The sequence below is a fragment of the Mustela putorius genome, unplaced genomic scaffold, assembly GCF_011764305.1.
Source record: "Mustela putorius furo isolate JIRA1106 unplaced genomic scaffold, ASM1176430v1.1 tig00003898_pilon_pilon_pilon, whole genome shotgun sequence".
Lineage (NCBI taxonomy): Eukaryota > Metazoa > Chordata > Mammalia > Carnivora > Mustelidae > Mustela > Mustela putorius.
Window position 1 is genome coordinate 29,505,430 of NW_025422047.1, and position 12,191 is coordinate 29,517,620.

Here is a 12,191-nt window from a genome sequence, read left to right on the forward strand (position 1 = left end):
GCTTCTTCTTTTTCTCTTCTTCCTACACAGGAGACTTTGAACGTGATTGATCCTGGCTTGATGGATCTAAATGGGACGAGTGAGGATGCCCTGGAATGGGATGAAACTGACATAAGCAACAAGTTAATTAGTTTGAATGAAGACTCAAGTGATCTTGATCAGGAACCCCAACCTGTCATGCCTTCCTTAAAGCTTGAAGAGATAGGTAGTGAGGACCCTGGTTATGAAGAAGAGGCAGGTGACCATGGGGGATCTCAGTATGCCTCGAGTATCACTGCCCCCTCCAGTCCACACATTTACCAAGTGTACAGCCTCCACAATGTGGAACTCTATGAGGACAGCCACATGCCATTTCTGAAAAACAATCCGAAGTTCACCAGTGTGACACAGCCTAGTGTTTTAACAAAGAGTCTCAGTAAAGACTCTTCATTTTCATCCACCAAATCTTTGCCAGACCTTGTCGGAGGTTCCAATTTGGTGAAGCCCTGCCCATGCCATGGAGGTGACATGAGCCAGAATTCAGGCAGTGAGAGTGGAATCGTGAGTGAAGGGGACACTGAAACCACCACCAACTCAGAAATGTGCTTGCTCAATGTGGTGGATGGGTCCCCAAGTAACCCTGAAACTGAACATCTGGACCCACAAATGGGAGATGCAGTTAATGTGTTAAAGCAGAAATTCAAAGATGAGGAGGAGCACATTAAGCTTCCAAACAGCTCTCAGTCATCCATTTCACCAGTGAGTTGTGTAAATGGAAAAGTTGGAGATTTAAACAGTGTTACCAAATATACCCCTGATTGTTTGGGAGAAGAATTACAAGGAAAACATAATGTGTTTACATTTTATGATTACTCGTACCTCCAAGGCTCAAAACTCAAATTACCAATGATAATGAAACAGTCACAAAGTGAAAAAGCACATGTGGAGGATCCCCTGCTTCATGGTTTTTATTTTGATAAAAAGTCCTGCAAATCTAAACATCAGGCTACAGAGTTACAGCCAGATGCACCTCCCCATGAAAGGCTTTTGGCAAGTGCATCCCATGAAATGGATCGAAATTCATATAAAAGTGGTAATGGAGAGAAGACATTCACTGGCATGCAGAATGGCAGACAGCTCTCCCTGTTATCCCACAGCTCATCTATTGAGTCCCTTTCTCCAGGGGGTGATTTATTTGGGTTGGGCATCCTTAAAAATGGCAGTGACAGCCTCCAGCGAAGCACCTCTTTAGAAAGTTGGTTGACATCCTATAAAAGCAATGAGGATCTTTTTAGCTGTCACAGCTCTGGGGACATAAGCGTGAGCAGTGGCTCAGTTGGTGAACTGAGTAAAAGGACTTTAGATCTCCTGAATCGTTTGGAGAATATCCAGAGCCCTTCAGAGCAAAAGATAAAACGGAGTGTCTCTGATATGACTCTCCAAAGCAGTTCCCAAAAGATGTCCTTTAGTGGCCAGCTGTCATTGGACATAGCATCTTCTATCAACGAAGACTCGCCAGCATCTCTTACAGAACTAAGTAGCAGCGATGAGCTCTCTCTTTGCTCAGAGGATATTGTATTACACAAGAACAAGATTCCAGAATCAAATGCATCATTCAGGAAGCGCCTGACTCGGTCGGTGGCTGATGAAAGCGACGTCAATGTCAGCATGATTGTTAATGTCTCTTGTACCTCTGCTTGCACTGATGATGAAGATGACAGTGACCTCCTTTCTAGCTCTACCCTCACCTTGACAGAAGAAGAGCTATGCATCAAAGATGAGGATGATGACTCCAGTATTGCAACAGATGATGAAATTTATGAAGAATGCAACTTAATGTCAGGATTGGACTATATAAAGAATGAACTGCAGACTTGGATCAGACCAAAGCTCTCCTTGACAAAAGATAAGAGAAGGTGTAATCTCAGTGATGAAATAAAGGGCAGTAAGGATGTCAGTAGTAGTGAGATGACCAATCCTTCTGATACCCTGAACATCGAGGCTCTACTTAACAGCTCCATCAAACGTCTCTCCGAAAGTAACGGAAACGGCAAGAATTTATCCCATGCCCATGAGTTAGGGACAAAGGGTGAAAATAAGAAAAATATTTTCAAAGTCAATAAAGACCCATATGTGGCTGACATGGAAAATGGCAATATTGAAAGCACGCCAGAAGGGCAGAAAGATGAACAGAATGGGATCTCGAAGGAATCGGAAAGTCTCGGTACAACTGGGAAGAAGAATTCAGACAGTGAGCATTGTAAGTGTAAAGTATTTATGGATAGCTCAGATGATGCAAATATTGCTGGAAATGAATTTGTTCCCCAGACTGTTAGACACCGTCCAAAGAAATGTCAAAACCGCCACCATTTTGAAAATCCATCAACTGCTTCTACTCCCACTGAGAAGTCTTGCCCAGAGCTGCCTTCAGAAGCTAGAGTTACCAGTAGGCAGGATTCTGATGTACTGAAATCTTCATCTAATGATGCACCAAGCGTGGCTGGAAAATCTGCTCGTTGCTGCCGAGCACTTGAACAAAATGAAACAGAGGAGAACGTTTCTGTCAGTGACAACATTTCCTGTTGTGACTGCGAGCCAGATGTTTCCCATCAAAAAGATGCTGAGGATTGTTCCGTACACGACTTTGTTAAGGAAATCATCGACATGGCTTCAACGGCCCTAAAAAGTAAATCTCAACCTGAAAATGAGGCAGCTGCTCCTACCTCGTTAACTCAGATCAAGGAGAAGGTGTTGGAACATTCTCACCGGCCCATCCAGCTGAGAAAAGGGGACTTTTATTCCTACTTATCTCTCTCCTCTCATGACAGTGATTGTGGGGAGGTCACCAGTTACGTGGAAGAGAAGAGTAACACTCCAGTGCCACTGGACATGACCGACTCTGGCTTAGAGGACAAGGAGGAACCTGAATGCTTCTTTGAGGCCTGTGTTGATGATGACCTGGATGGAGATGAGCCCTGCCTCCCCGGCCCTCCTCCAGACGAACCTGCTATTTCTGGTGAGGCTTCTGTGCCCCAACAAACAGCAGCTGGCTCCCCTGAGTTTAGCGATACATCTCTCTTGGCTGAGGAGGCAGACATGGTGGTTCTTTCAAGTCCTCCCCATCAGGAAGTATCTGATGTCAGAAAGGAAGCGGATGGTTTACCCCAAGCTACAATCTGTGGGGAAAGCTCAGAGCTAACTACTTCAAGGCTAGGCAGTGAAAAGGAAAGTTTAGAAAACACAGGTGAATCAGGAATGCCGGAAGAGCATAATGCTGCTTCAGCCAAATCCGGAGTTCCAGAACTCTCCTCAAAGGCAAAGCAGCCAAAAGACAAGGCTGCATTGCATCCCAACTCCAAAACTTTAACCTGTGAAGAAAACCTTCTAAATCTTCATGAAGAACAACATAAAAATATGCATAGGTAGAATGTAACCCTCTCCACGCATGAAAATCATCTCATTGAAAGGTATGTATGCTCCTCGCGTTTTAATATATATTATTAATATATTTTAACATATATTTAATATATATCTATATATACTTCAACTATGAGTTTGAGTCAACAATGCCATGATAGGAGAGAATACTAGTCAGAATGACTGGTCATTGCAGACATTTATCAGAATAACACATTTGGGGGGAAGAAACATTCCCAACAATGCAAGTAACTGCGAGGCAAAAGGGAAAGAGACGGTCACAAGCGACATTTTTAGTGACATTATTTTTATTACATAATCCTGACAAGAAGAATGTTAAATTTGAGGAAGTAGCCAGATAATTTAGGACCTCACATCCTGCCCCTGAGGGAGGAAAAAAGGTTCTCCCAATTGCAGTTATACCCTCTGATCAAAATGCATGCCCAGTGACAATGCCCCCCGCTTCAGTTTCCTGCACACAGAGCCTCGGGTGCCTGGAAATGAACAATGATTAGGTTAAAGGCTGCATCTCCTGATCTGGGCCTCCCTTTTATGCTTCTGTCTAATGCAACTATCATCACATTTGCTTCCCCAGTGGAAGGCTGTGCTGTCACAGCTCCTAATCACGGCCAAGGCCAAGGACTCAAACAGGAGGGGAAAGTTGATGTTAGGGAAGAGGCTCCTATTTATCCACACACAGACCGAGAACAGGCCCAGAAAGCAAATGCAGAGCGAATACATGACAGGTTAATGGCGTTTCGATAAAAACAGAATTTTTTGAATTTTGCCTGAAGGTGACAGGCTGATTTCCATCAAAATTTTTAAGAAAGTCATTCCACTCTTCATATTTAATAAGACAGCTATTGATTGATAATTCTGAGATGATGGTATAGCTCAAAAAGTGACACAAAAATTCAGTTATTTTCCATTTCTGAGCCCCAGTGATGAATGCACTTTCTCAGTCAAGTCTAAAGAAGAAAATTTGAGCTTTTGAATGTGAGAGTTGTATTTCACCAAAGTGTGAGGTGCTGAATGCCATCTCCACCCCCCACTCCAGAAGCTTAATGCTGTAACCTAAACTCGTGCTATAGGAAATGAATTACAGAAGCAATCTACCCTAATTTGTTAACTTATTCAAATAACAGTTATTATACTTAACTATGCTAAAGATTATCTTTTTTGTGGCAGATTGTTTATTTTTTGATGAGCCTAATTACTGATTTTCTAAAAGTAATTTACATTTATTACAAATACATCTTTTAAAATGTGACAGATAAATGTTGTTCCCATAATGTATTATGAAAAAAGTTACTATTTAAAAACACATTATTTAATTTGAAAGATGAATGGCAAACATCATTATTTTTTTTCCTGCAACACCTGTGCCCTAAGCTCATTAAAATGTGTGATTCTGTGTAGAGCTGCTAGAAATGGGGAGGGGGGAATATATACCATATATATACCCTAAAAATAAACTCGGTATGCAAAATTGAAGAAAGACATCCTACCTACTAATATAGCTCAACTAATTTTTCTGTGTTTCAGACTCAATTTACAATTGGCCAGAAGTGAGGACAAAAGTAGGAGAGAGAGACATGTATTTTCTGTGAAACATGTCCACCCCATAATCACATTCTACATCAGTATGCAGTAAAGCTGACCATTAAGGGAGAGTCACTGCAATTCTAAAAGATGCTTCTAAACAAGTTCTATTAGTACCAATTGTTACCGCTGGCTCGGCCGAGCCCTGCAGAAGGGCTGGTGGAGCCCGGCTGATTTTTGTTTTCTGCAAGGGGATAGAGGCTTGAAAGCAACATCCCTCAGAGCAAGATGTTGTGTGACTGGGATCCTGAAGTCACCGGTCATGTGGAGACCCAGAGTTTCAGCAGCACTGGCCTTGGAGAAGCCCCTGGATCGCAGCCTCCCTTTTAGATACTTTGGGAGTTTTCAGTCTATGACGTAGCTAGAGAGTGGAAATGGGAATAATAAGCAGCTCCATCTTTGGACTTGGGCAAGTGAACATGCTGTGCTGTTGGGTGGGCGCAGCTCTCACATTTCACAGGCACGACAAAGCAACGCTATCAGCTGGCCTACCTGCCAGTCAGCGATATTTTGTGGAGCCCCCGAGATGTGGTTCCTGGCTCTGTCTCAGACAATGGGAGACGCAGCCAGATTTTCCTTCTGCAGAACTCACATGGCCCCAAGTGACTTGTGATCAGCCAGGAGCCATTTCCATAGTCATATCCACTGGTCCTATTCAGTTTTTATCCGTATCACACACCCCAAATATCTGGATGCCTACATTATTCCCCCGTCATTAGCACTGGGTACCTGGGCATAGATATTTACATTTTTTTAAAATACTACCAACCAGGATGAGTTATTTAATCGCAAAAGGCTGACATGCCTTTGGTGTTAAATATCAGGAATCCTTAATAAAGTTATTTGGTAGGTATGAGACTTGGTGTTTATAAGAGCTTAACTCTTGTCATTGTTCTTCCTACAAGATTCAAAGGAGGGGAAAAAAAAAAAGCTCTACTTTTTAAAGCGATTTCAAAACCATCAGTTGGAGTGCTCTATCAGGATAATAAAATATACCACATTCAATTTGCTGGGCCTTTTTTTTTTCCCCAGAAATAAGTTCTCAGATGATGAAGTTATGTCATCTGGAAAGAGCTACAACTTAGAACAGCAGCTACAGTCTACATCTGTACCAAGAATTTTTTTCAAAAAGGTTTTGAGGTTATTCATTTACTGTTCTAATTAAAAACTCACTGACACTATTGAAATTTTAAACATGGTTTCACACAGGATGCATCTACACTGATTTCTAGGCACACTGCTGTGCTTTTCACTATTTTCATTTCTGTGCCATGTTTCTACCAAAATAGAGAGGTCAGTTACAGCAAATCACATCAAAGAAAAGGTAACTGGATAGATCCAGAAATTTCTGCCTCTTTTGGAGGAAGCACATAATGTATGTCTGGAGTGCCTCCTAGGACCTGCCTAAGAGATGTACTTTGCACTAATCTTTTTGCTGTATTCTGACAGTTATTTCTTCATAATCCTCATCATAAGCCTCTGATCTTTGGTGAATGATTTAACCGTAAACTTCAGGCTGGATAAATCCTGTGGTATAAAAATTTCACTCATCACATTTAGCCAGTGTGTACTTTTTTTTTTCCTTTTTGATTTACTCTGGTTTTCAGTTTTGTTTTGCTGTGTATGGGGTGTATGTGTGTGTGTGTGTGTGTGTGTGTGTGTGTGTGTGTGTTGGAGGGGCTATATTTAGGATGCATGAATTTCCTTCAGAACTTTTTACTCCATTGCTTTTCCTGTCTTATTGGTCTGTAGATGTGACTGTGGGTAGCTCATCGATTTTAGATTTTCAGCAATAACTTGTATTTATGAATGCTTCAGTATACACATACCCAGTAAAATTGCTCCTACTCGGTCATTACAAACTGAGAAAACATTAAGAGCAAACATTTCTCATGTATATGGTGTAAATTCTTATTCCGTTAGTTGGATTGACACTAAGTGTTTAATATGATCCAAAGCTGGCCCAGCAGGCTTAAGAAACTATTCTTGGTGATAGTATATTAATTTTTTGCTAAACGATGCAAGTGGATCCTTACCAAAGTTACCTTTAAAATCATTTTAATAAGTCAAGATTCTGGTAGATGTGAAATGCTTTTTAATTATTGAGCACTCTGAATAACTAGCTGCCATGCTAAATAACAAAGATTTTATTGGTCATCACCCATCACACACGCACAAACAAACACACACACATGCACACGCACTCCCACACACACACCCCCCCCAGATCTATGCTTCAGTCTGTTTTGCCGGCCCCTTTCGGCCCCTTTGCAAGTGGGCCAAGTTGAAAGACCTGATTAGCCAGAGAGAATTTAAATATTGGCATTTAGTAAGACCAGCTTTGCCTCACCTCAGGATTCCTCACTCGGTGTCTATATTTCAAGTGAGTCCTGGCCTCAGCATTTGAACAATGTACCATGGACTTTCTTGAGTTACTGCGGTATTTGACTGTACCAAACTTTGGCCCATCTGCTCCTGTCTATCTCTCCCTGTTCTTGAGAACCTGCCTTCTCTCCCCAGCTTCCCGAGACTTCAGCCAAACCACATTTGCTGAAGTGTTTCTGGCTCATAAACAGGTTACATGATTATAGAGAAGGAGAAAGATGGAGAAGGAGAATATTTAGGTCTAGAAAGACAATAAAGCAACCTGACATTGGACACCAGAACTCGGTTTAAACCCAGACAAGCAAACCCTGCTTTATTTGACAGCTGGTCAAAGGACCTCAAATAATTGCATCCTCTACTTCCTATCCCTGGAATTTAGCTGTTCCTCACATCCAACTTGTTGCTTTCAGCCTCCTAGAAGTAGGCAGAACTGACTGAGTTTAGAACGAATTTGTATCTGAGCCATCAAGATGTCCAGAAATAATAGTGTCATTTTTACTTTCACAGAGTGTCTGTACCTTAAATGAAATGCATTCATATTCGAGCTAGAAACCCAGGTTAGATCCTTTTACCAGTAAGGGGCTGAAACATTTGGGGTTGTGACAAAGTTGTGAATATTTCACAACCATATAATGGTAGAATTGTTCAGTTCTACTGTCACACATACAGTCCCTAAGGAAAAGGTTCAACCACCTGAGGGTCCGAGTTCCCAGGCTGTGAATCACTGTGGATACTTGGCTGTGTCACTTGGAACCAGCGGCCTCACATTTTCATAGTGATTTGAATCTATCTTGAGTGTTCAAAACTCAGTTCACAAGCAAAAGAGTAGATGATATCCAGAGAAAAGGTCAAACTTGAGGATTTTTCTTGTTTTCTTTAAAACCATGTCTTTAAAAAAAAAATCAATGCATTTTTCAATTGATTCTAAAACATTTTTGTCAATAATGTGAACCGTTGGGCTAATAAAATCACTTCGTTTTGTGTATCCTTTTGTTTCAGAACATTAGCGGGTAGTTCCAAAATGGCAGTCTTCCTCAGAGGACTCGGTTTTGCCAATGAAACAGTCCTTTCTGATACCTTTTCTTATCACGTTTTTGTTTCTTGTAGATAAGCCTGACTCAGGGGTGGCCTCCTCGTCCCACCCCGGGCTAGTCTGCGGTTTCATCACGTCACTGCCATTTGTCACATTGACCTCTCCCAAGACGAATCTTCCCTCCGAATGCGATTTGTCCACATGAGCCTTGTGATCTGGACTGTGCACTGGTTTTCTTTAGGTGATTGTCTTTGAAGTTTGGCGAAGCTGCTTGTTTTCCCATGGACTCCTGTCCCAAGCTACCTCTGCCGGCCCTGCCTCTCCAGCGAGACTCTTCCGTTTGCCTCCTCCCTCCCCATCTACTCTTTAAAAAAGTTCTGCAGTCCACCAAATCGATGGTCCATTAAATTCACCTGTCTGGAATGACACCCCCAGCCCTGCCCGTACTTGACCAATTTCATGTTTGAGTCTGGATTTTTTTCTTTTATGGTATGATGCCTATGTTTATCGAAAGAGGTTTACCTAAAAGGCCAACATTTGATTTGATTGCAGCATACAGAAGAAATACTGGTCCTTCTTTCAAGATTAAGCAACTTTTAAAAGCGCTATTTTATTTATTTTATTTTAAAGATTATTATCTATGCAGCACTTCAAGAAACAACTATATGGTGTTGTATATTATAAACTGGTGACATTCTACTATTAAATTATGTACAACATTTTCGTTTTTTATGCTTCTTGAGGTGGTAATGAGAAAAAAGTTTTTTAAAAAAGTGTGCCTTGCTGTATTTCTTATACCATTTATTAAAAAGCTGCTTTCACGGTAAAATTATGTTGGTTTGAAAGGAGGAAATAGCAAGGTTAAGATGTGTGAATAATTTCTGTATATATGTATAACCAAGTACAAACATTGATGTATAATGACAGTATAAAATGCTTTCATGTTTATGATGTCTAGTGATGTGGAAAATATAAGCCTTAAACCATTAGATTGCATGGTAATTAAAATTGGCATAATAAACATAGTTTATTGGGGGAAAAGGAAAACCAGTGATCTCTTCTACCTGTGTTCTTTACCAAATTATTACATCTGATTCTGGAAAAACTACAACACATAGTAGCTTCCAAAATACCCATATTGCATAAGAGACTTAAAATTACTTAAACTACACCTGAAGCGTTCACAATTTTCAAAATCTTCCTGATCACTATAAAGATATTAGAACACAAATGATTAAATGCCAGTTCCCCTAAACCAGTAAGAACCTATCCTAAATTTTTTATCTCTACTTATCATTAAGGATTTGATATTGGATTTCAGGCTACCTAGTCAGTCTCATATTTATTTTATGTAATTCTTTTGAATGTGTTTGTTAGAAAGATGGTCTAGAAAATATGACTATTTTGACTTAGACTCTAGATTTAAGGTGTATTTATTTTGTGTTAAAAGAAATGAGCTGAGAAATATTCCATCTGGTCTTTATTGCTCTTCTTAAATGCAGTTTTTAATTTATATCCTAACACCTACTAAAGTGCCTGATACACAGTAGGTAGCCAATAAAAATTTACTGAAGTTAAGTATTGAATTAGACAGTATGGGTGACATGCACCTTTTCATTTTGAGACACCTGCACTAAAATATAAATTACTAGGAAAATAGGTAATGCAATCGTTTATTCAACTGATAGCTAATTAACACCTTTTATCTGCAAGGACTATTCTAGAGTGGGAGATGCATAGATCAGCAAAGGCCCTGCCCTCAGGAGGCTTACCTACAGCCCAGATGCAGGGAATACACAAATGAGAAGCAGTAATTGTTCTGCAGGCAAGGATGAGAGCAGAGTGGTAAAGGAGGCACAGAGACGGAAGTAGCGAGTAGCAAAGAGGGATGAGCTGAAGAGAAGGGCTAGAAGGGACCAGAAAGTTAGACAACAGAAAATGAGTGAAGTTTTATTGCAGGGTTAGTGGGCAAAAGGTAAACTGGGAGACTGAATGAGGAGTCTTTTAAAAAGTTAAGTTGGAGCTTTTGTATGTAATACAGTAGGTAGTAAGGAAAGTCTTTCTTTTGCACTCGATTGTATTTATCATTAGAACATGAGTACAACACCAAGAACATTAAAAAAAAAAAACTAGTCTACAATTTTACCATTTTAGAAACTATTGTTATGTCTCTTCTAATCTTTTTCCATACATATTTCTAAATTGATTAATCATTCTAGGCTTCTGAACAGGTAGTAATAGTTCAAAAGAAGTTCTAGGCAGACATCTAGTAGTGGTGGGCAAGTCGGTTACAGGTGGAAGAGATTAGAGATAAATGGCTCATTAGGAGGCAGCTGTAGAAAATTAGCTACGCTTGAAATAACAGGACATAGGGATAGTGGCCCAAGATGGAGAGTCTGTGAAACACTTCAAAGCATTTGGGATCTCTGTTAAGGTACGGTATTTTTTACATATTGAGATGACCTAAATTTTCCTTGGGTAATGCCAAGGTCTACATCAACTGGAACAAGCTGACCATGATGTCCCATTTACCTGGTATACGCTCACAGAAGTCCTTGCGGTGTTACAAATATTTGCTTATTAATTACCTTCTTAGTATTAACACTGAATTTGTAAAATGACTTCTATCGAACAGTACTTTTTCTGGTTGGAAGGGATGGGAGAGCTTCAGTCTCTTGCTGTGTGTGGGCACTACCTCCCCAGCCATCCTTGAAAATGGTCACACCAGCTCTGCCTACACCTTCCACTGAGTGATTCATTATTTGTTAAGGCAAGCTGGTTGGGTGTGTATCTTTGTTAGAAGGTTCTTTCTTCGGTAGCTAAAATCTACACAGTGCTGCCTTCCCTCTGCCTTTAATTTTGCTCCCAGTTCTGGTTCTGTCCTGATGAGCTGCTCAGACTATTTCTGCCCCTTCTTTCTCATGGCATCCTTGAAGATGACTGAGGCCAGTTACTCGTCTTCTCCCAGCCGTTGTGATTTCTACTCCTCATTCCCTCAACTGCCCTTCACTCATCATGATTTTCAGATCCATTTCAACCTGAGTGAATGTTAGCAGACAGACTCCTTGAAATTGAGGAACTCTCTTTATCATCATACATGTAGAAAATATCTGAACATTTAAGTGGTTTTCTCTAAAAATATATTCAAGATATAGGTTTATTCTAGTATTGTAAATTTAAATAAATAAATAAATAATCAATCCCTCATCTCCTTTAGTGGCCCAGTCTAGTGCCGGAGTCATCTTGAATCTTTTCCTTACATCAAATCCAAACTTAACCCATTTCCATATAAGGTAGGGTCCTCCCCTCCATTTATTTATTCATTTATTCGGTCGTTCAGCAAACATTCATTGAGTGGCTACTCGTGAGGCATTGTGTTTGGCCTTAGAGATACAAAGGCAACTAGAAGGCCCTCTGCCTACAAAGGGTTTACAGTTTTTCTTGTGAAAGTGCCTTTCATGTCCTTGAATAGAATGATCTCAACAAATTAAGTGATGACCCATTTATTTTGTTTTCTATCTAGTTTCTCTACATTTTCAAAAACCTAATGAGCAGAAATAGTATGCAGAGCTATCTGGATTTGACTACTAGAGTTGAAATGTTTGAATCTGAAAATTTTAATTACAGAAAAAAGATTTCAGATTTCTGGTCACTGAATAAATGCATCTTATACGACAGCAGAACAATCTAAATCCAGGGTATTTGAGAATCTGAATTTGGTGATTTTGTTATGTTTCTTTCATCCAGCTTAGGTTTTACCCATGCTAAAATTCCT

General features: G+C 40.2%; 1 protein-coding gene across 5 annotated transcripts in view; it reads left to right on the forward strand.

Annotated features, from left to right (window-relative positions):
• AKAP6 (A-kinase anchoring protein 6) overlaps positions 1-10,549 on the forward strand; it is a 514,317-nt gene extending 503,768 nt beyond the window's left edge. For 4 of the 5 annotated variants that reach the window (XM_013047435.2, XM_045067872.1, XM_013047434.2 and 1 more), the window contains 2 exons: positions 31-3,446; positions 8,491-10,549. In XM_013047435.2, coding sequence (XP_012902889.2) covers positions 31-3,405 — 3,375 coding nt within the window. In that variant the 3' untranslated portion in view covers positions 3,406-3,446; positions 8,491-10,549. The other variant, XM_045067871.1, reaches the window with a different exon arrangement.
• The last annotated feature ends 1,642 nt before the right edge of the window (positions 10,550-12,191 follow it).